We start from the raw sequence: 22,866 nt of genomic DNA, 5'->3' as shown, positions 1-22,866 counted from the left end.
GCTGATGCATATATGTATATATACTTTTAGTTGTTATTTTATATGGCCCAATGTTTATGGTTTGTTTTCATATGGTTTATATAACATACTGTAATTATATAAGTACTGTTTTTTCTTTAATATATTTATATTACTATATACATTCAACTGCAAAATTGCATTTTCCCTGATTTTCATTTACTAAAATACAGCCAAATGGACTGGAGACTGCCACAATACTACGTCGCCACGGTTTTTGACTGAAAAGACATTATATGGCATGCTCTTGTTGATAGTGCGTAAGCTGGTTGTTAAGAATGGTCACCCGGAAGTGAGTGAGTGTTTTGCTGTTACCGTTTTGGCTGTCTCACATAAAACTGAAACATGGCTGCCTCTACATCAAGCTTCAGAGGACCACATTCACAACGCAATAACACGACTAATTTTAATCCCAACAACTCTCAAAGTAACAGCCACGATCCTTCACAGCCATGGGAAATAATAAAACCATCAATCACGGAGCTAACCAAAGAGGTGCGGACAAATATCCTCTGCACCGTGGAAGGATGTGGAAAAATCCTGCCAAATACCCCTGCCCTCAACATGCATCTCGTCAAATCCCACCGGATTCAGGTAAATTGATATTTTAAACTGAATCAAAAAGTTTATGTCCCTACCCAAGGGTATTTGATATTTGGCCTCTTTAAAAAAAAAAAAAAACGCATTATCATAAATATGCAACTTGCAAGTCATTAGATTTGGTTGCTAACGCAGTCGTTTGCTTTTCTCAACATTTCTTTTCTGCAAATTGTATTAACTTGGTAATCGCAAATTTTTTATGGAAGTATGTCCATCGACCTGTAGTTCTGTACTTGAAATGTCTATTTTGTTGTTACTCTGTTGTTCTTGAATTGCATCTCAAGTTGTATGTAGATCTGTAGAAAAACATTAGATTGGGTATGTGCATTAAAAAGTGATAGTCCTTCTTATAACTAGTCTTTTAATTTAATAATTTAAACTAATGATCTAAGACTCCCATTGCATTTTGTTTTTAATTGTAACCCAGATTTTGACTCGCTTTTTAGTGCTGTCCAATTTTTCTTTAACTTACTTGTTTACAACTTCGTGTTTTAATCTCTCTTTTTTTTTTTTTAATAAGGTTACAGAAACTATAAATTCACACAATAAAGTATATATCCAAATACTACATAAACATGACTGGTTTCATTTACTATACCCTCGTTGATCTTTCACTACCTAATGTTACCTTCATTAGATAAGGTTGACCATGACTAGTTTGCAATCCTTTGGAATGGTTCTGCGTTCAGTTGCACCAGGACACTCATTGCCATGTTTCACTAAATCTGCCTTCACCTGGTGCTGGGCTTGTCTGGAGATGAAACAACTTTGCTCATTTCATTCAAATCATGTTACAGTGTGACCTTGACTGACCCGTCATTAAACATTGTCACAGGATTCCAATGGAATGAGGAAAGTGGTTTAGTCTCCGTACAAGCTGAAAGCCACATAAAGGCATATTTGGTGAAAATGATAATACAGTATTGTAGCAATATACATCAGAATGTTTACAAGCACCTTACAAGGGAAATGTAAAACAAACATTAAAATAACCCTTCTGAATGTTTTATTGTGGTCCGCTCAAAAGTATTTTGTCGTACTGGCATGCATAGCTATTCAATAAGTTAGAATAGCAAGTCATCATCAACATTTCTGATCCTCCACATCACGTGCAATGTTTTCACCTGAATGAATGTATGAATATATGTATGTTTTACAACGTGATGTGGCATTTTGTATTGCTCCTACATTATGTCTACATGGGGCCCCTTGAATCTTTCTTTTGTACTACCTCCACACACTTTAATCATGAGTTGTTTTACTGTCTATAATCATCTTTGTGCTACTGTTAAACAGTAGAGACCATTGAGAATCTAACAAACATCACAAAAAACCACAGTACAGTTGAACATTGTAAAGATGAATTTGCCCAATGACTGTGAAGGGTACAATTCCAACCTCTTTGTGCTTGTAAATGAAAGCAGTCAAAGTTAACAAGATCCCACAATCCTTTCGAAGTTTACAGAGACCGTGACTCAAAAGCATTCTGTTTACCCAGAGCTCGAGTTATGCATTTTTTGTTAATTCGGAATATTAAATCATTTTGTGAAGTGCTGTGCAGCGGTAATAGAGGTTTGAGTTTTGCAATGCATAGTAGTTTTGATCTCCTGTAATTCTTAGGTTTCAGCTCTTTGGGCCATATTCAAAAATACATACATTGTAATGTAATCTAAGTCAGTCAAAATTCTCCCCCTGCATTTTTGTATGCTTTGTTTGTCTTGTAGCATCTTCTGGAGCATGAAAAGTAATTGTTATATTCACATGGAAAGATGTGTTTGTTTGGATGCTTGGATTTAAGATAAATTAGATTTGGCTTTCCAGCCACGCAGCTTATTTGTGTGTGTGTGTGTGTGTGTGTGTGTGTGTGTGTGTGTGTGATATATTATTTATTTATTTGTTTGTTTATTTTTCTCCCTGCACAATTCAGATATAACTTGCTTCCTCAATAATTCTGTTCCAGGATGGCATGGTCAATCCAACTGTGCGAAAGAAGAAAGATATAAAGGCATCGCAGAAACTTTACTGCTGTCCAATGGAAGGATGCCTACGAGGACCAAACAGACCTTTCTCACAGTTTTCTCTGGTTAAACAGGTATTTAAAAAACTGTACTGTATAGTTCTACAAAATAAGATATAACACTGCTGTGCAACTGGTATTGTTTTCAGAATAAACACTTGGGTTAGATTATGGTTATGCCACCAAACAAATGCTATGCCCTGAGTTTGTAGTCTGTGTAAAGTCTTTAAAATATAACTAGATTAAGACTGTTCACCAAGAATAACTTTTTTTTTTTTTTTCAGGATAATGTTTCAATTCAAGTTCTCAGCACCAGCAATTTATTATAATAACATTTTTGCTACGCAAATCTAAATTTTATCTTGGCCAATTATCTAAATTTGCTTAGTGACTTGCATATTGGATTTTTCAAGCATCGTATTGTAAGATTTTTCAGTTTGGATCAAGATGTATTGCTTCAGCATAATTCTTACCAGCTAGATATACCTATAATATTTATTAATTTACTTATTCTTGTAAATATACTTTTCCTTTATTACACTGTAGCTGAAACATTTTACTTCTTGTATAACACCAACCATAAGTTATGTTATGATTTCTGTATCCTTCGCATTCACATGTAAGCAATAAGTTATCTCCTTTTGGCAGCACTTTATGAAGATACACGCTGAAAAGAAATACAAATGTGCCAAGTGCGGTAACTCTTATAGCACTGAGTGGGACTTGAAACGGCATTCTGAGGTCTGTGGGAAGATGTACCGGTGCACATGTGGATGCCCCTATGCCTGCAGGGCAGCATTGTTGTCACATATCTACAGGACAGGGCATGAGATCCCTGCAGAACACAGGTCAGTGCAACAAGGTTTTTCCTGCTGTTGTTTTTGGAACGAAAGTCATGTATCTGGGTCAGTCTAGTGAATACACATTAACCCCTTGTTCCTTTGAGCACCAAGAGGTTGTAGATGATTAAGTGTTACAGAACACCCTGTAGTGTTTACAAGAAATACACTGTGTGTCCCATGGTTTTAATTACTTCGCGCATTTTACATACTAGTATGTCTTTTTTGATATTTAAAAATGTTCAGTTTACAGCAGGGCTGAGGATTATTAACATTCTCAGTTAATAACATTTCATCCACCCACGTTAAATATTTTATAACCCTCTTTTTGGTTGTATGCAGAATCCTTTAGTTGCCCTCATTAGGAGAACATCACAATTTCTAACTTGTGTTTAACCCTAATTTCAAGGCAATTCATGAACAAGGTAAATTCTGTGATTCTATTTTTCTATAGCTTGCTTATGATTGAACTTGGTAAGGATATTCTTTTGCACAGCATTGAGAGTAATTTACGGGAAATGATGTGAAGACAACAGTCTGTATTACGTACAGTACTTGCACCACATTGATAGTTTTTTCATTACATACTGTGAATTCATGCTGCAAAGAGCGAAAACATTTTAGATATTTTACTGATGTTTGATTATCAATACTGGCAGTCAAATGTTATTAGACAAAATAAAATCTTTACTGTAGTTCAATTAGCAAGACCACAAATATAAAAAGCTCAAGTGAAATAGATTATGTGCAGGCTGCAGAATGGAAACCTATTAGGATTACAACTCTAATTTAGAGCCTCTGCCCTGGTTTCTGTCATAGGTCAGATAATCTAATTATAAGGTTATTGGTTGACTCATGATTTTGGAGAATTCATTTTTTTCATGTGTTGGATATACGTATGGCTTCAGATTAAGCAACAGAAAATAAATAATTTGCCATGAGGGAAGCTTGTATGCATTTATAATTTCACTGCCACTGTTTAAGATGGTAACTTCTTATTTTCAGTGTTGAAACTCCTCAGAGGAGGAAATCTAACGGCACACTTTGTCCTTTGACTTAATGCTACTGCCATGTTGAGATCCTGACTTGTTTGGTTTCCTGACACTAAGGACCTAATGCTTTGAGTTTGATTGTAGGTGTCATACAAGAAACAAATGAACCCTTTTGTGCACAGTGTCAAAGACTCATCTCTGAAGCCGTTTGAGGTAGTGACTTTATATTTACAGGGTTACATAAACCCTGAATGGTCAGTGTGGGTTTCCATGACATTGGCCTATGACCCAATATGGCTGCCATATTGAGATCATGCATTTTTTGTAAGGTTCTTGTGCATAAAGACACGTGAGTTTAATGTTTGATACATAACTGTATTCTTTGATTTTTTTACTGAAGTTCCTTATCCCTTTTATGCCACCTCTAGCCATATGAATTATAGAAATGATATGCTATGACATAGAGCCTTCATTGGTGGTACACGGCTGTATTCTGTTGTTCTTGCAAGTTTCATTACCGGTGGTGTCTAGTACTTACAGTATTAAACATTTCAGGGCCACATTGATTCAAACTCTGGACATGCAGATCTTTTTTACATATCCATTTTTCATCTTTTGTTTTATTTTTGGTCACAAAAACTCTTGTTTCAAGCTGAGGTCGACTGTAGTAACCCCACTTAATCTTGTCGAAATCCTTGCTATGTCAAGCCAATGATAAACCCCTGCTTGGAAAAGTAAAGTAGTGTTTAGTCCAGCTTGGATTTTTTTTTTTTTTTTTACTGGAACAAGTATAGTAAATCATGACTTTCACTGGCCACATATTTGGAACTGGCTTTAGATGGTTAAAGAAAACATATATGTATTGTTGTAGGTTAAACCCTGTATTGCTGTATTTTTTTAATTTTTTTTTTTTTTTTTGTAGATATCCACCAGTTAAAAAGAGGAAGATGGAAGAGTCATTAGGTGGAGCAACAAAACAAAGACACAACGGACAGATGTTTCAAATTGTTAGCATAGCGCAAGAGCTGTCAGAGGTTTATGTGGCGTCAAGTGGTCCCTGCCAATCCAATGTTGGAAACCAAAACCCTACACCAACCAAGAAACTGCTCTTGCCAAAGCCCAGGGTAGCCCTGGTGAAAGTCCCTGTGATGCAGTTTGCCCATGTGCCAATCATTGTATCCTCAGCAGAACACTCAGTCAAGCCGGTTGTAGTGGCAGTTGACAATCAAGGATCTGTAATAAGCAATGTGCATCTCCTTCCCCAATCAATGGGAACACTGGACACAAAAGCTTTGACCTTCAGAGATACCATGCCTATATCGAGATTGGCCTTGGAACCTGTCGGTACTGGCGTGCAGGTGAATCTTGAAGCCATGGCTTCCAACCATAACATTTTGGCAGAAATGGGCTATAGAAATAAGAGCATTTCCACAAACATTCAGACCGATGTATCATACCTTTCAAAGGGCTCTACACCACTGAGTTCTTGCCCTGTCAATGACTCATCTGTGTCATCTTGTGCCCAAACAGATATAAGTGTTAATGCTCAGGTGCTGCTGCCCATCAATGTACAAACCCAGACATTTCCCTCTCCCTACAAAATGACTTCTTCCATAGGCGCCCAGACTGACTCTTTTGGCCAAACCTATTACCCCTCCTATGCTGTTACCAGAGAAACCCAAACCAGCTCTAATCTAAGCACTACAGAGTGCAGAGAACAGCAAATGGACCAAAATATAATGTGCACAGACATTTTTGAGAATGACTCCTCTTACAGCGTCTCGACACAAACCAGTTTAAAAAGCAACTGCTTAACAGAGAATGTGGACCAACATTTGACCTCCAGTAGCAACCCCAGTCTTTTTGATGAGAAATCAATTGGTGTTATGTGTTTCAGTGCACAGACATCTTTGCTCCCAAACACTGTGGCAGACAATCAAACTCAAACAATGAATTTATTTAGTGATCTTGAAAACATCCTATCAAATAGCATGACTGGTCACTCCCTTGACAACCATGGCCCGTTGCCAGATGCCAGCACAACTTGTGAAGTGGGTCTGACGTCTGTCCAGGAACGAAATACGGGAATTGACTTTGACTTTGAGGAGTTCTTGAATGCAGCTCACACACAGACTCAAACTGAGAAGAGTGAATTAGGCACTTTAAACTCTGAGCCAATCTTGGAATCTCTTGACATTGAAACTCAAACAGACTTTTTGTTCTGTGATGATCACGCTCCCAATTACAATAACAGAGTTCAGTCAAACTATTTGGGTCTTGACATCCAGACACAAACTGACCTAAATTGTCTTTTGGACACCAGCAGTCATATACCACTGGGCAATTTTCTGAAACAGTCAAGTTTTTCTATGAGCATGGAATCCTCTGATACAGAAACGCAGACTGAGGTTCATCCAGCTCTTCGATGTAACCCCAGTCATGAAAGCCAAGTGAAGTCAAGCAGCACTGAGACCCAGACTATCACTAGCTGCTTTGGAAGCTTGGGAAACTTGTTCTTAACAAGCAATGAAACCCAAACTGTCATGGATGACTTTCTGGTGGCTGATGTGGCTTGGAACACCCTGGAATCCCATTTCAGTTCAGTAGAAACTCAGACATGTGAGGAACTCTCTTCACTCTTTCATCACTCTGATAATATCAGCAATTTAATTTAGCAGCTGTGATCAACTGAAGTTCTTGATGATGTGTAAGGTTGAGTTACCGTGAACTGTATAACTGTGATTATTAGTAGTATTGGTACAAAACCAGATCGGTATCTATTCATAGTGTAAAAGGCTATGCAGTTCTGGCAAAGAGATAGTAAACAATTTCATAACTAACATAGTTGTGGACATTTTGTAGTAGTCCAGCTCAGCACTGCAGTAACTCAAAAATGGGTATGGTTAAAGTTTTCCTATAGATTTAATTCTGCAACTGGCAACTAAACCTACTGGAGTTAAGTAGGACTGAAGCAGCTACACATTCCCCACACATTCAGCCTGTCTGTGCCTGCTATTGAATCACCAGCATCTTTGGTCATATTTAGTGCCAAGGTCCAATTTCTTTTATACCTTGAGAGGCAAATTACCAGCCCCTCGCAAGCTATCACATGTGTTCCAGCCACTCCTTGTTTCCCCTACCCAGGTATGCAAGACTTAAGTTCAGCTCATACACAATTATGTTGCTTAGCACCGTACGTTATTAAACATTGTTGCTTCATGCTGCCTAATCACTTCATGTGCTGTAGGTTCTCAATTATCTTGCTTTATACAAAATACTTACTACTACTAATATCAAGAGCTTGTATCTACTTTGGTAAGAAGGTATTTCCCCTACAAAAAATTATCCTGAAAATGTTCACATTTCTTTTTGCCAGTGCTGTATTTGCCAATATTATATTGAGGGATTGTATTTGTCATTTAAGACATGGTAATAAGTAATTGCAGCACTCCTACCACTGTGAACACAAATTGACCCGCTGATAGATTTCTCTATAGTCATGTTTCACATATTGTATTGCAAACCGTTAATTTCCAACCACAACCATGCATGTTTTTATTAAAGCCTTAGTTGAAACTATGTATTTATGAATTCATCAGAAAATAATACAGTGTGTGCATTTTATTTTTAACACTATAGCTTGTATGTGTTCAATGCATTTCAAAGATGCTATAAGGTTGTTATAATATGTGACAATTGCTTACAGTATTCCTTAATATGAATGGCTTTGCAGGAAAGCAGATAATGCTTTTACATAATACTCTTGGGTGTTTATTTTGTAAAAAGTGGGTTCAAATGCAGGGCAGTAACGGACAAACCAGAAGAAAAAGAAAACACATTTTCAAGAATGGTATGAATGCAGAACTCATTGCATGTCAAATGCACAATTTTATATTTATTTAATCGAGAAATCGGTAAACAAACGCTTTTGAGACCAGAGAGAAGTCGAAACTAGTCAAAACCTTAGCAATCTGCAGCTATATTCAAACTCTTACTGAGTTGCAAGTGTTTGCATTCTGTATCATGTGCACTTTTCTCCTGTAAAACAGAAATATGCTAAGTATGTGTGTGTGTGTATATATATATATATATATATATATATATATATATATATATATATACACACACACATACAGATTATTTGTGTATACTTACTGTATGCTTTTTTTGTATAAACGGATTCAGCATCATTGCATTACTATTTGAAAAGCCTTTTATGATACAATACCATTATACAAGCAGGTAGAGGTTATAATTTGCAACTACAGGAGTCCATTTTACAAGTGTCTATTATCATATATAAACTGTGTTGCAGTAGTTTTTGCTCTTGCATTGTAGAAAATCTGTGTTACTTTCAGGCTGCAGGTCAACTATCCAAGTCAATCTGGCTGTTCCCAATCCCCCATTAGTCTTGTTACCAGATTCTGCACTGTACTTGCTCTAATATGAGTTTCTGGTTCTCCATATGCAACCACAAATCATTTCTGTAGAATGTTGCCATTCAAATAACACGGTCCCAATGATTCATTCATCTATCTGTCGAAAAACCTGGACATTTGCATTTAATCATTAAAAAAAAACCCTTTACATTAACTTTTAAGTACTTTCCAGATGTTGACTTTGTCTGGATGTCACTAATGCTATGCAGTACCACACAGACAGCATGATTTTTCTGTAGACTTTGCTACATGATTGTTTGATTGCTATGCATGTGGGGAAAAAAAGCAGGGGAATTTTTGTTTAATGAAAAGGACATGCTGAAGTTCAATTGGTGTGTTATTTATTTTTTTGTGTGTGCATATTACTGTTTCTTGTATATAACCATAAACCTATAATACTAAAAAAAATAAGTGCTTAAAAGTGTAAAACGATTGTGTATATTGTAAGTGCTCTGTCTATGTAAAAAAACAAAAACAAAACATGCATGCAAATGTTTGTGTCAAAATAGAACATTTTTGTTGCATTTCAGTTGCCAAAATTAGATTTGACAGAATTTTATTTTAAGTAATGTATTTGTTTGTTTTTACTTTTGAAACATTCAAGATCCTGTCTTAAGCTAGGCAGTTCAGTTGCACAAAATAAAAATGCATGGTGTTTTTCTTTGAACCAATACGATCTTTACAAATAAAATGTTTTTTTCAAACTGAAGTGTCATCTGACTTTGAGACAGTTGCAGGTACACAGTAGCTTCACATCAGATGAATGAAGCCATACATGCAATAAAAAAAACAAAGATGTATTGGTGCTTATAATCTAGATCTTTGTTGTCGTTGCAGTATGAGTGATTCTCAAGTATTGTAAAAGTGATGAGAATTTACATTGGGTCATGTTGTCAATGCACAAGCTTCGTTAAACAGCCCTGAATATACAGTAACAAAAAGCATTCCTTTCAGCCACTTAGATTTTTTAAAAGCATATAGGGCACTGCATTTGTAATTTTAGATGACCAAATGTGTGATAAATGGAAAAAAAACAATAAAGATTTGATTCCACTTCCTAAACACAACTTTAGTTACTCATCTACATACAATCAACGCATACATAGTAAGGCAAAAAAAAAAAAAATCCAAGATCATAGAACTAAATGCACAAATCTAGAATAATGACATTTGTTGACTGATATTTTGGTATACAGTAGTCAACTTTTTATACTCCATCTAACAATTCAGTTCTTCTTAAAGTACATATTGCTGGCTAAGCTAAGAGCAAGAACACTAACAAATTAATTTGTTTATGAAGCAGGCATTTAAGGTTTTGTGAGTGGTTTCACTGACCATGGTTAATACCAATCTTGGATAAAGTTGTCCAGGATTAGTGCTAATCACAATCTGTGAAACTAGCCATTAATGTAAAACTATGCATCAGTTTCAGTGCTTGAAAATGTAATTGTTAGTTCTGTACTAAGCTGAGTTTTAGATAGTACAGTACTAACTACAGACGTGCAACTGTATATAGTAAAACTTCAAATTAAAAATGTTTGGAGTGCACATGTGGTTTTGTCTGAATGCTTAAGGTAGTGCATTTATAGCAGTAGCCTAACTTTTGTCCTATATAGTAGAAGTGTTGTAAAGTTTTTGTTTGTGAAATGAGGTAGTATTACCTGGATGGATTTGCATGGCAGTAGCAATATGTTATAATGTGTTTGTGTGTTGTAACTGTTGCCTAACAAATTTCAGCACCTGATTTTGACATACCACTTTGACAAACCTTATTCCTAAAACACTTGCATGCAGTTTGGGCGGAAAAAAAGAACATTATAGCAATGGTATTCAACAAGAATTCACCACTAGAAAATGCCTTTACTGGTAGTATCTTTGATACACTAAACATTATTGATACTTGTAGCATGAATACACTTTTAAAAAACAAGATTATTTTAATAAAATGTATTTGGGGTTACAAATGCATTATATCTTGAGCCAAACCCGTTACAAGAGGAAAGTATTCATGGGCAGTAGTTCCTTACCTTGACAATGTAAAAACATAAGTGTTAAACTGACATGTACAATACTATTCTGACATTACAAATGGGTACTTAAGCTCTTCATCAAATGTTCATGAAGTGTGTCATTGCTATAGTATTTCCGGATAGCGTCCTACAGCTCAAAGCTTATGTATCACTGATAGTGGTGTTACAAGATGACAGTGTGTAAAGCAGCATTATATATACTGTGCCACATATAAACACCACTTTAATACATGTTCAGATATCTGGAAATTAACCACAGCTCTTGAAATAGACCGATGCAACAGTTTTCTTTGTTTACCAGTATAATGTTATTCTTACTTCCAACACATTTGGGTTTATTCGATTGATTTTAAACGGTAACGGATCAAATACAGCTGTCTCCTAAATCATTCAAATAGGATTAGTTTTACAGACAGAAACACACTAAATAGAATTATATTTAGTGTTTGATTTGATTTGTACAACCTTGGTAAAAAAAAAAGGAAAAAAAAGGCACATTTCAATTATCTAAAGACTGGTTGCACTTACATCTGCAGTTGTTAACTGAAGCAGGTTTCATTTAATTAAATTAGTTAAAGGTTTGATATTACCTAATTTTACTTTGTTTATAAAGAGTGGTTGGAGTTTGAAAGCAGTCTTAACAAAGCAATACTATAGTTTCTTATACAAATCTAATTATCTGCATTACCAGTTATTTCAGGTGCAGTTATCTTAAAACAATGTTAATCCTTAATCACAAAATACTGTGTTAGTGCCTAGCTCCAGTGCCACATTAACAAAGATCACAGCAGTCGATGAGATGATACAGGTATCGAAACTCTAGTTCCTGATAGTAATGGCAACGCCTGTTGCGATGGTCGATCGGTTCCTTTGATTATATTTTTGGGCTTCAGCCCAAACAAAAGTTTGTGGTTCTGGCCATTCTTATTAAAAGTCACTGCACTTAAATCTTCTTGCTTAAGATTCCTTCCACTGCTCTGTGTACCCCGCCCATGCAGAATCACAGTCGAGACCTCAGTTTTCTTGGAGGTATGAATCCCGTAAGCAGTCAGAATTTGTTTACTTGGAATGTAGGGAGATTGCCAGTGCCAAAGCCCAGGTTCAGACTGAGCATGGTCCCTCGGCACAAGAGTGACAACTGAAATCTCCCCGTCCTCGGGCTGATTCAAGTCCTTTTCTGTACTGGGTGTGTCAGCTATTCTCTCCTCTGCCTTGAGTGTTCTATCTGATCTACTAGCTGTTCTACTGTTTGCAGAGCTAGGAGAGACTATAATCTCACGTTTTTTTGCTGAAGAGAGTAGCCTTTGATAACTGGGACTAGCTGGTTTCACAGATGGTATGACAGCAAAACTGTTGATAACTAGAGCTTCCGAGCGGCCGGCCTCTTTAGTTGACTGGCATCGTACAAGCTTGTCATTTAAATTGTTTGCAGTTTCTTCAGGTGCACTCACTTCAACGTCTTCTGATTTTCCTTTGCATAATTGAGATTGTTCTTTTGCTTGCATAGACAGTAACTGGTTCATAGAATTTGTTTTTAAATTGGAGTTGCCTCTAATTGGAGTAGAAGCGGCATATGATCTGCTTCGATAAATTACAGGTGCAAGGAGGCTTTCAGTTGGAGCATTGTCAGCTGAACGCCAGGCTGGTTTGGAAGATTCTAAAGCTGTACTAGCTCCTTTAGGAGAATTTTGTTCTGACAGTTGTTGCACAGCATCTAAGCAAAGCAAGCAGTGGTACCCTGTATCTGCCTGCTTGGATTTCCTGCTTTTTTTCTGAATTTGGAAACCAGCAAATGGAGAGGACATCCCCCAGCCTTGAGTCTGTAGGGAAAGAAATAAGTAAAATAATATAAGACACTGAAATATATAAAAGGAATCAAACAGCCCACTATTTTTTTGGTAAATTATACATATATAAACATGTTTGGACAGCAAATGGGGTTTAAAAATATTTAGAAGTAAATCCACCATTCTCACCTAATACTAATTTTCTTATTCTGAACCTGTTGTACAAGATTTTTAAAAAGGGGAATGATGTGAATCAGAGCCTCATTTGAAATGATATTAAGTTACAATGTGGTTCAAAACCTAATGTAGCCTTCAAAAAAACAAAACAAAACAAAAAAATAGCACTACTTACCACATCTCCCCAGCCTGATTGAACGTAACACTCAAAAGGATCTTCATCCCTCCTACTCCGTTCTTCGCTGAAATCTAAAAGCGCATCAACATATTTTCTATCGGACTCATTCAATTCCATCACTTCATCTTTCTCAGTTTTTGCATCGACTTCAAGGTTCACGTCTCTTTTATTCTGGGAATCCATCATATTTTGAAACTGGGATTTAATAAAACTCACTAGTGAAAAAGCAGAATAAAAATGACATGCTTGATCACTTTTACTAAATAAATCTTGAAGGCCCTCATAAACTAAACATAAAAAACAACAGTTTATCTGGCATTTTAAAAATAGCAAAGGCATTTGTAGAAATCCACATCAGGATATCTTCTATGCTGCACTTAGTGTATGATAAATTTACTGCTGATGGAAGCATGCTGCTACTGGCAAATTATTTTGACTCCTAAAAGTATTACTAATGGCTTTATCAAAGGTAAACTAGCCTTTAATTATTTCACCAAATTGGATGTCAAGTCTTCCTATAATAATAAAAACATCCCTACAGATTTCTACATAAACGTGCATACAGTTTACATGTTCATTTCTGCAGAAATGCACATTAATAGTTACAGATTTTAAGTTTTTTTTTTTTTTTTTTTTTTCATAATGTATCTCAATAATACATTTTATGGAAACAAAATAAGACAAGGTTTAAATTACTTTGTTGGCCGTGTAGATATGCCCGCAACCCTACCCTAGGCCCTTTAGTTATTGGGACCATCAGTTTTCTTTTTGAATGTGATGAACCGAAAAACACATACTATTATAAAGCAATTTCACTGACATCTGCAGGGTATATTCTTCAACACTCAAAACTCAACTTTCCAGTTTTTACAATTTAACACAACAAACTTACCTCGTCAAGACGAAGATCACTCATCCTTCTCAGGTACCCACGCTCATATAAAGGCAGCCCGCTCTACCACAATTGCAAGTGATTTAACCGTTACATACGTGTTGTTTAGTTACTAATCTGACTAGTTTTAAAACGGTGTAGGAAAAAATATCTGAACAATGTTATATATTGGCGTGACAGAGGTTTACAGAAACAGGTTTAGTGCCTAGCAGACGGTTGTAGCCCTGTTACCACAGCAACCAACACAACAGGAGGCAAGCATTTGTCTTAGGAAGTGACGTTGAAGCACACACAGAGAGCACTGTGTTCTGGAAAAGTTTGCTTCCCACGAAGATGTTGTTATCAGGTGTGTTATATTTTTATTTAGCATGTGATAAAAAAAAAAAATATACGTGCCTATTTACATATCTGCTCTTTGCAAATAGTGACTGAAACTAAAAAGACTTAAAGTGATCAAACAATAAGACAAAATATACATACAACGTATACGTGTTTTCAAAAAGAGCTACATTATGAGTCAGCTGTATAAATTCCCAATTATGAACGTGTCTATTTATAGCAGGTGTATATTAGGGTATTTATATTACATTGCATGCTGTTTACATTAGATATTTTTACACTCATCAAAATATTATTTTTTTACTCAAGACGTTAATTTCCCTAATCCATAACTTAATTAACAGTCATTACTGGGAAATTAATAAAACAACAAAAAAAAAACAAAAAAACAACGGGAGTAGGGAGACAATGAAAGAATTGTATTAATCTGAATATTAATGACGTAAATGGCTTTTCTGGATACGCGGTAGAGCAATTGTGTTTTTGTGTGCCTGTGCACTTACTACACGATTCTACAAACTGGGAAATACCCTGAGCTGACCTTAGATGTACAGAACATGACACAACAACGTTTATAACGTTTTATATTATGGCTCAATTTTTCCACTATTTTAATATATGCCATGTAGTTTTATGAATTATTACATTAAAAAAAAACAAAAAAAAAAAAAACGCTCAATTTTAAGTAAAAAACAAAATATGTCGTACATTTCCTATTTTTTTCCGAAAAAAATTAGTACGTAATCAAAAGAAATTAGTTTTTATATATATATATATATATATATCATGCATTTGTTTTCTTATTAGTGGAATCTATAGTAATCGTTAAAAAAATCTAAGATGTGCACTCTTTCCTTAGGGTGAGATAGGACTTTACTTTAGTGAAATAAATCATGTACTGGTTGTTCTTTACCAACAAGTAAGGGAAATGCATCGACGCGTCATAACCGAGTCTTAAGGCGTGACTTCCGTCAGTGACGTCGTCAGGGCAGGTGATTTATTAATGTAATATTATATATATATGATATACATATTGTGTGTGTGTGTGTGTGTGTAGTTTTTTCTTTTTTTTTAAACTTACAGGATCTGTCTGGGGAAGTCTGCAGGGTCTGAGAAGGCTGCGGCGCAGTCATCAGTAGCCATGCCGCATCCGAGGGACTGCAAACCGAGGAATTACAGCTGCATATCAGCACTGTTTGGGAGTGTATTAACCTCTGATCAAAGTAAAGAAGACTCGGTGAAAGACGGCACCGGGGAATGCACGGAAAACCACGTAATTCAAGAGAGACCAAGGGGAAGAGAGACCGTCTACAAGCCTCGTATAAGTCCTACCTTGCGCAAGAGAGCCAAGTCCCTGCCTGCGCCCTCAGAACAGACCAAACCTGAAATAAAACGGACACCGAGCCCCGCTAGACAGAAGAAGGTCAGGTGTGCTGATTCTTTAGGCTTGGAACTTATTCTGCAATGCCGATGTACCAGAGGTACCAATTCATGTCATGGCCAAGCTGGAGCAGCAAAGAACATCCAACCACCTTTAGAACGTGGACGCGATCAGAACACCTACGCAGTCCAACTTTTTGGAGACCCAGTTTGTTAACCCTTTGCAAGGCCCCAGATTCTTAGAAGGAGTACAGCAAGTGAAAGTATCTTTGGAAACCGTGCGCACAGATGACTTCACCATCAGCGGGGTAATCAGAGTCCTAAATATCTCTTTTGAGAAAAGGGTTTTCGTGAGATATACTGTGGACAATTGGTTGTCCTTTATGGACGTGCCAGCTTCTTACATAAAGAATTCCAGCAACGGAAAAACTGATAGATTCTCCTTCAAGTTAATTGCACCAATTTTTCAGGAATCCGGAGGTATATTGCAGTTTGCCATTAAGTACTGTGTTGGCTTAGAAGAGTATTGGGACAATAATAAGGGAAATAACTACGAGATTAAAAGCCACAGGATGAAAGTCTCTCCACCAAAAGAATGGGAAAAAGCTTGGATTCACTTCATATAATCCATGCGTTGAAGATAACACTTTATTCAACATATTGTCTTTGTATGCATTACCAAGTAAGTGAATGTTTGAATTATTTGTAGAATTCATTTATGCATAATAGACGTACTGGTGCCTAAAAGGAATTATGTTTTTTTTTTTGGAGGGGGAGGGGGGAGGGGGAGGGGGGGGGGGGGGATATACCTATATTTTGTAAGCACATCAAAAAAAAACCAAAAAGAGAGGTCGCTTCTCTCATAAATATTTTCCCCAGTAACAAGTTAATTGTGACCTCAGTGTTTTTTCATACTGTTCTGCATCCCAGGGGCAAGTGGCCCTTTTAAGTTTTATACACAGGCTGTATTTCTGAGTTTTTTTTTATTTTTTATTTGTGGTTTAATAATAGGTTTAAGCCCAACACAGTTATGTCTATTTGTGTTGCCTAAAAACATAAACGGTTTGTGTGTATAGCAAAAAAAAAAAATAATAATAATTCTGCCTTACCCTGTTTGTCAAAATGAGTCCATGTCATTATTCAAATGGTTATTGAGATTTTCATTATGAACCATAACATGGTATTTTTGTTATTTGGGTGTTGGGACCTGAGATGTGTAAAATCTGCAATGTATGTTTTAAAAATGTAAATTAAGTATAGCCTATACTTTTGTGTTTGGGAAATTACTGTACTGTATTTTGCCACCAATACAATACTGTTTTTATTATAATGCCAGTTGAGTTTATATACCAGGCTTGCAAAGTGGCTTGGTCATAACAAGTAGGCCTAAACTGTTGAAATGTTGGTTGACAACTGACTGGCTCAGCATGTGGTTTTGAGTAATGCCTAATCTTTGGTTTATAATGCTGTATTTATGCAGGTTTTCAGCGCAAAACTACACATGTATTCAAATATACAAACACAGTACGTTTACTATATTATATATATATATATATATATATATATATATATATATATATATATATATATATATATACCACACACACACACAGATTATTTGTGTATGCTTTGTTTGCTGTATGCTTTTTTGTATAAAGGGATTCAGCATCATTGCATTACTATTTGAAAAGCCTTTTATGATACAATACCATAATACAAGCAGATAGAGGTTATAATTTGCAACTACAGGAGTTCATTATACAAAAGTCTATTATCATATATAAACCTTCTTATTCTCGCAGGCCTTTACCAGGGTCTGGTATCTGATTGTAAATATCTTTTTACTAGAGAAGCAACAGCTAAAATTAATCTAGGCCGAAACCAAAATTTTCATTAGAATTATCTGTAACCGAAAGTTACAGATAAAATACACTATACTGTACCTGCTTCAACCATGTGCATTTACATATCTCTGTTTCATATCAAATTGTGTGGCCAGGGCTGCATTACTGTGTGCAGTACTATGAATGTAAATGGTGTTGATGCACTCTTGTTAGCAGCAACATGCTGGGCAATATTACTAAAATACTGTGTTTCTTTTTTTTATTTTTTATTATTATTTTTTTTATTTTTTTCACATTTCCACGAAGTCCTCAAGGAGACCTCATGATAAATTTTTTGATCTGACTTCTGGTCGAGGACTGAGTCACTTTCGTATTTTAAATTAAGCTGACCATAAAAAAAAAAAAAAAAAACCCTTCTCTAATTTAACTTCCTGTCTGACGATTTATGGTGTTAACCACAATTTTTCAAGATCCGTACTGCCCTATAAGACTTTGGACAACAAAACTAAATGCCACGGACCTGTGGTTTGTATTTTCACATAAAGTGTAGAAACTTCAAACCTTTAAAAAATCCTCTATTTTTATATAAAACAAAAATATGTTCTCCAGAGCTTTGTGTTTTAAATATTTATTATTTTATATGTATAGTTTTGGATTATTATATTGACTTTCTTTGTAAATCCCACTGTTCTGTTATTCTGCACAATATGTTTATAAAAAGATTTGGGACATTTTGTGAATCATTTTCATATATCAGTGCAATGATCTGTCTGCTGTTGTGTGGTGGATACATGCTTAGACCTAAATGAAGTGGTGGTGTTCTGACATTTAAAAGTAAAATGTTACAGTTTAACCAATTTAAGATTGATACACTTGATTGCTTTACTTTTCATCACTTTCAAAGTACTGATGACAATAGGGAATAACCTTTGTATTAGTTTATTTTTTATGAGTACATTGCATGAGTTCCTGTTTAGATAATAATCTTTTTTTTTTTAAATATGTGGTTTGTAATGTAAGAAGAATATTAGGAACAAGTAAGGACGTTCATGGAATTCATAAAACTTAGAAGCTGTTACAGACAGGGCATGACTGATGTTACTGTTAAGAGCCAAACGTATTCAAGGAGTGTCTTAAATCAACATTCGTATCGTTATATCTTATTGTCATTTATAGTTTGTAACCTGATGTTTGGTTGATAATGCTGTGAGCAGGGGATTATTTAGCTCTTTGATGTAATTGGGTATGAGAAGATTATTCAATTACCAAATTACTCCTTTGCTACAGGTCAACCTCTCTCTCATTGTTGTAACCACAGAGCAAAATCAAAAGAATCAAATACCAAAAATCTTAATTACACAGTGCTAAGGGGATAATGTTGTTAAAAACATTGTATAATCTAAAGAAATTGCAGTTTATTGATTGATTCCTTTAAATGCAGTTTGGTCAATCAGCAAAAGATGACCCTTCTATGGCCTTATCTATAGCAGAATTTTAGCAGCACATAACACACGTAAGCATAAAATTTGTATATCAGCAGATCTTACTGATCTGTACTCGGTACTCTTCAGCAATTTTGTTTACATTTTTCTATTTCCTGTTTTTCTTGCGAACAGTACTACATTGTGAATTTATAGAACTTGGAGAACAAAATGACATTTTAATGTATAAAGTCTTCCGTGCCAGATTATGACATGCAAGGTCAAGTGAGATTTCTGAACAAGAAACTTGTTCCAGAGTGGAACACCGGACAACAAAAGATAACATGTTTTTTGCATAAAGGAAGTCAACCATTGGCAAATGGTAATTCTCTGTATTTAACTGTTAACATGCAACAATTAAACTTCTATCCTGTAAAATATTGTTTTTATTGAGATTTGGCACTTAGGATGTAGTCTGTTTCAAATGGAGACATGCTTCTGTTCAGTTTATATCACAAAGAAGAAGAAGCATACAGAGGTAAGAAGCCTTGATATAGTGCAAGTACGTGACGAGTGTGGGGAATATGGAACAAAACTGGATTTTTTTAAATTTATTTTTTACAGCATACCTTCCCTGCACTAGATAATTCCTATGGAAGGGTTAACAACCAAAATATGGTTTGTAAAATTACTTTTACACATACTTTTTTATTTTTTTTATAAATTTAGTTGTTGCCCTATTGGCCACAGGGGTTGCTGCTGTGTGGTGAGCTGTGGGTTCCCCTGCTGACCTAAGCCCTCCCTACTTGACCAATTGTGTGCTGTCCCCTAGGAGCTCCTGGTCATGGTTGGTTGAGACATGGCCTGGACTTGAGCCTGTGATCCCCAGGCTGTGTGGAGTGCCTTTTCTGGATGTGCCACTTGGGAGCCCCCCCCCCCCTTTTTTTTTCCTCTAACACCACTTATACAGTTAACTAGGATGAATATTTTGGCATTGTTATATTTCTGTGTAATGTTTTAAATATGTCATCTTAACAGAAAGTATATTTGTGTGTTTATTGTTACGTATTATTATAAAGCTGTATTTTTTAACTATGCAAAACTATAAAGAAAAACGTTCTTGCAGTAATACAAAATAAATTGTTGGGTCTCTATGTGAATATACGTTGCCTGTTGTGTTAGTGAGCTCTTTGTCAATTGTGAATGTATGAATGTAAAACAATATGTGTTCTTTATGCATGCACAGTAACCTGTAATATGTGAAAAATCATTGCATTTTTATGGTGAATTTATAATGTATACATCATTTTAATAACAAGTATATTAAACATCTTTTAATATAGCAATTAAGAATTGTATTGAGATTCATTACTTATTTTAAACGAGGGGAACAGTCAAGCAGTGGGGGGCTCAATACCACTTTGATACCAAGAGGATTCAACAAGATCCAAAGCTGTTTACTCTATCCATGGGGAGGGCACGAATTAGAGAGAAAAGAACAATGACGATTTGCTGACGATCCTGACATTTCTGTCAATAAGAATAAATAGATTTACTGGCTGACTTGAAAAACAATAGCAGGCAAGAGATGTGTGGCTGTTACAGGTTTATTTGAGAGCAAAAGAAGAAAATGATAAAGCAGAGGCATAAAGCTGTATTGTCCCAACAATTGTTTTCAATTTTATACTGGAATATGGATATTTGGTCACTATCTATTTACTGCATTCTTCATTTATTTAGTCTTAACTGATTATTTACATGCTTTTTTTTTTATACATTTGTAAAATGTAAAGAACCTTTATTAAACTGGCCCTTCAACTCCACATATATATATTTTTTCAACCAACCTATATAGATCAGTAGCTGACAGGCAAGTGGGAAAGTCTATGAAGGTGGTGGGGTAATGTAAGTTTATGTCATTTAGGTAGATTTTTAGTTATGCATACATACACATGTAGAGGTAGATCCAGTTAAACAGTGGGACCTTTCCTTTTTATTCTTAAGTGACTTTTCCCATAGACATTGTTATTCTTAGAGGGTAAACAAGGACATATTTATTTTATTGACTATGATCTCCTGTAATTGCCATGCAGTCTGCTGAAATATTCTTCCAATAAATCCAGACTGTATTGCTTTGAGCATGAAGATTTAGCTAAGCTATTGAATTTGATCTTCAAAGTCATCTAAAGTAGATTTTGCATTGCTTGACCTGCAGACAGAAGGACACATGCCAAGAAGCTATTTGTATTCTGAAATGAAGACCTTATTTAAAAAAAATAAAATAAATGCTGTTGATTTTTTCCGAAATATATTTAATACAGTTTTTCCTCTGTCACGCAAAGGCTATGGAGCGCTTTCTACTTGCCTTGACGCACTAGAGGTTTTTTAGGACAATTATTGCAGATAATGCTAAATCAGCCATAGTTGCTTCAACATTTTGTATTGAAAAGTTTCTATTTACTGAAATCTGGACAAACAGATTGCAGTTTCCTATGGGCCACCAGCCAAGATCCGCAACTCGTAGTGAATCGAAATCACGCATCACATGACTGCCTGCACTCCAAGCAGCTGTGCATTTACTAGGACCAGCTCTCTCTTAAAGCTATTCTACTATGTCAAAGAGGAATTCCCCTGTAATTAATAAAAAATAATATTTCTTGGCAGTCCTCCCAATTATACGAATTTGATGTAGCTCTGCACTGTACTAATTAAAAATGCAACAAATCTGGAGAAAATTCAAACCGATCATCACACAACACAATGCTTAAGGGTACACATTTTGAAATATTTAGTTATGGGTAGCTGTATTTAGATCATTAACACAAACCCTATGGTCATATATCTTACATTCAAAAATTCAAGCTATGTTGTATTGCATAGTACTAATCTTTGGTTACTTTACCTAAAATAACATTAGGTAGCCCAAGATTAGTGCTGATCTCGGTCTATGAAACCAGCCATTAATGTTTGCCAGAGAACGTCTTTTTTAGTATTACCACTTAGTCTTAAAGGTAGATTGTATTTGTTACCTCACACAATGCTGAAAATTGTCTTTTTTCTTAAATGTTAAGAGTATACAAAAACACCAATCATGTAAACAAAAAAGAAACAACATCTCTTTTCTTGTTTGTTTACGTTTTATATTTTGCTAGAATCCATCTTATGTGTGATTAGCTGGAGGACGGGTGTTCAATTCACAGAGGGATACAGCTTTTCTGCATGCAACTAAAACAAATTAAGCAATGTGGTCAAACCTAGTAAGAAATCGTATTTTAGAGCAAAATTGAACGAGAACTTAGTTAAATTTAATTTACAATTCACTTTTTTAAATCCAGCTATTTTTACTCCGGTTTCGTTACTGAATCAGTGCTGTGCAGTATCTGTTGGATTAATGCTTATATAAACATGGCTGTAGAAAGATTCAACTAGAACTTCAAATATTATGCACTTCTGACAGTGTTTGCCCAGTCGCACTGGCAACCCTTAAAGGGAGTGAGTGCTAATAAAAGCTTGGGCAATGTAATGTTTGCATGTCTTGTATACTGCAGTTACTTGGGTTTAAAGGGATCAGCACCAACTGCATTGGGCTGGTTAGGGGTGATTCAGTAGGAAAAACAAACTTTGAGGTTTTAAATCTTCCCCTGGGACTTTAAATAGGATTGGATGAGAGTTTATGTGTGGCATCAAGTTCTGTGGGTTGGTTCCTGATGTTATACTCAATACATAGATAAACTAGGATGCATCTGATGGGTAAGATAGTTTGAACTCATTTAGCCAGGGTCTTAATTTACAGTGGGCAGCTTTTTATTTAAGCAAAAATGGCCTTACCTTTCCTGGAACAAACAACAATATTAATGCAGACTTTCCCATCATGTTTGCTGTTTTAAGCGAACATAAAATCTACTCATTTACA

The 22,866-nt window shown here is 35.6% G+C and overlaps 2 protein-coding genes and 1 pseudogene across 3 annotated transcripts; 2 read left to right on the top strand and 1 right to left on the bottom strand.

Moving 5' to 3' along the window:
* The first annotated feature begins 134 nt into the window (after window positions 1-134).
* Window positions 135-8,544, top strand: LOC121325934 (ATM interactor-like). The gene is made up of 4 exons (XM_041269013.1): window positions 135-612; window positions 2,579-2,710; window positions 3,284-3,483; window positions 5,389-8,544. Exons 1-4 carry the CDS (start codon window positions 364-366, stop codon window positions 7,139-7,141), a joined length of 2,334 nt encoding a protein of 777 aa, XP_041124947.1. The 5' UTR covers window positions 135-363; the 3' UTR covers window positions 7,142-8,544.
* Window positions 8,545-10,745: 2,201 nt separating this feature from the next.
* Window positions 10,746-14,970, bottom strand: LOC121325936 (uncharacterized protein C16orf46 homolog). 2 transcript variants are annotated; one of them, XM_041269014.1, is made up of 3 exons: window positions 13,970-14,970; window positions 13,075-13,292; window positions 10,746-12,755 (listed from the first exon to the last, which is right to left on the bottom strand). In XM_041269014.1, exons 2-3 carry the CDS (start codon window positions 13,261-13,263, stop codon window positions 11,718-11,720), a joined length of 1,227 nt encoding a protein of 408 aa, XP_041124948.1. In that variant the 5' UTR covers window positions 13,264-13,292; window positions 13,970-14,970; the 3' UTR covers window positions 10,746-11,717. The 2 variants fall into 2 exon arrangements, with proteins under 2 accessions (XP_041124948.1, XP_041124949.1); XM_041269015.1 differs by having other exon boundaries at window positions 13,075-13,148; window positions 13,970-14,968.
* Window positions 14,971-15,356: 386 nt separating this feature from the next.
* Window positions 15,357-16,456, top strand: LOC121326108 (annotated as a pseudogene).
* Window positions 16,457-22,866: the final 6,410 nt, after the last annotated feature.

The sequence above is a fragment of the Polyodon spathula genome, chromosome 13 (genome assembly GCF_017654505.1).
Source record: "Polyodon spathula isolate WHYD16114869_AA chromosome 13, ASM1765450v1, whole genome shotgun sequence".
NCBI classification, from domain to species: Eukaryota; Metazoa; Chordata; class Actinopteri; order Acipenseriformes; family Polyodontidae; genus Polyodon; species Polyodon spathula.
Note: the sequence above shows the minus strand (reverse complement) of the source record. Positions and strands in the feature narration are given on the sequence as shown.

Excerpts from the sequence above, each read along its gene's own strand:
- LOC121325934 (XM_041269013.1), top strand. The coding sequence starts at position 364 with ATGGCTGCCTCTACATCAAGCTTCAGAGGACCACATTCACAACGCAAT. Across the intron at positions 613-2,578 it reads TCAAATCCCACCGGATTCAG|GATGGCATGGTCAATCCAAC; the intron begins GTAAATTGATAT and ends ATTCTGTTCCAG. Across the intron at positions 2,711-3,283 it reads AGTTTTCTCTGGTTAAACAG|CACTTTATGAAGATACACGC; the intron begins GTATTTAAAAAA and ends TCCTTTTGGCAG.
- LOC121325936 (XM_041269014.1), bottom strand. The coding sequence starts at position 13,263 with ATGATGGATTCCCAGAATAAAAGAGACGTGAACCTTGAAGTCGATGCA. Across the intron at positions 12,756-13,074 it reads AATCAGGCTGGGGAGATGTG|ACTCAAGGCTGGGGGATGTC; the intron begins GTAAGTAGTGCT and ends CTTTCCCTACAG.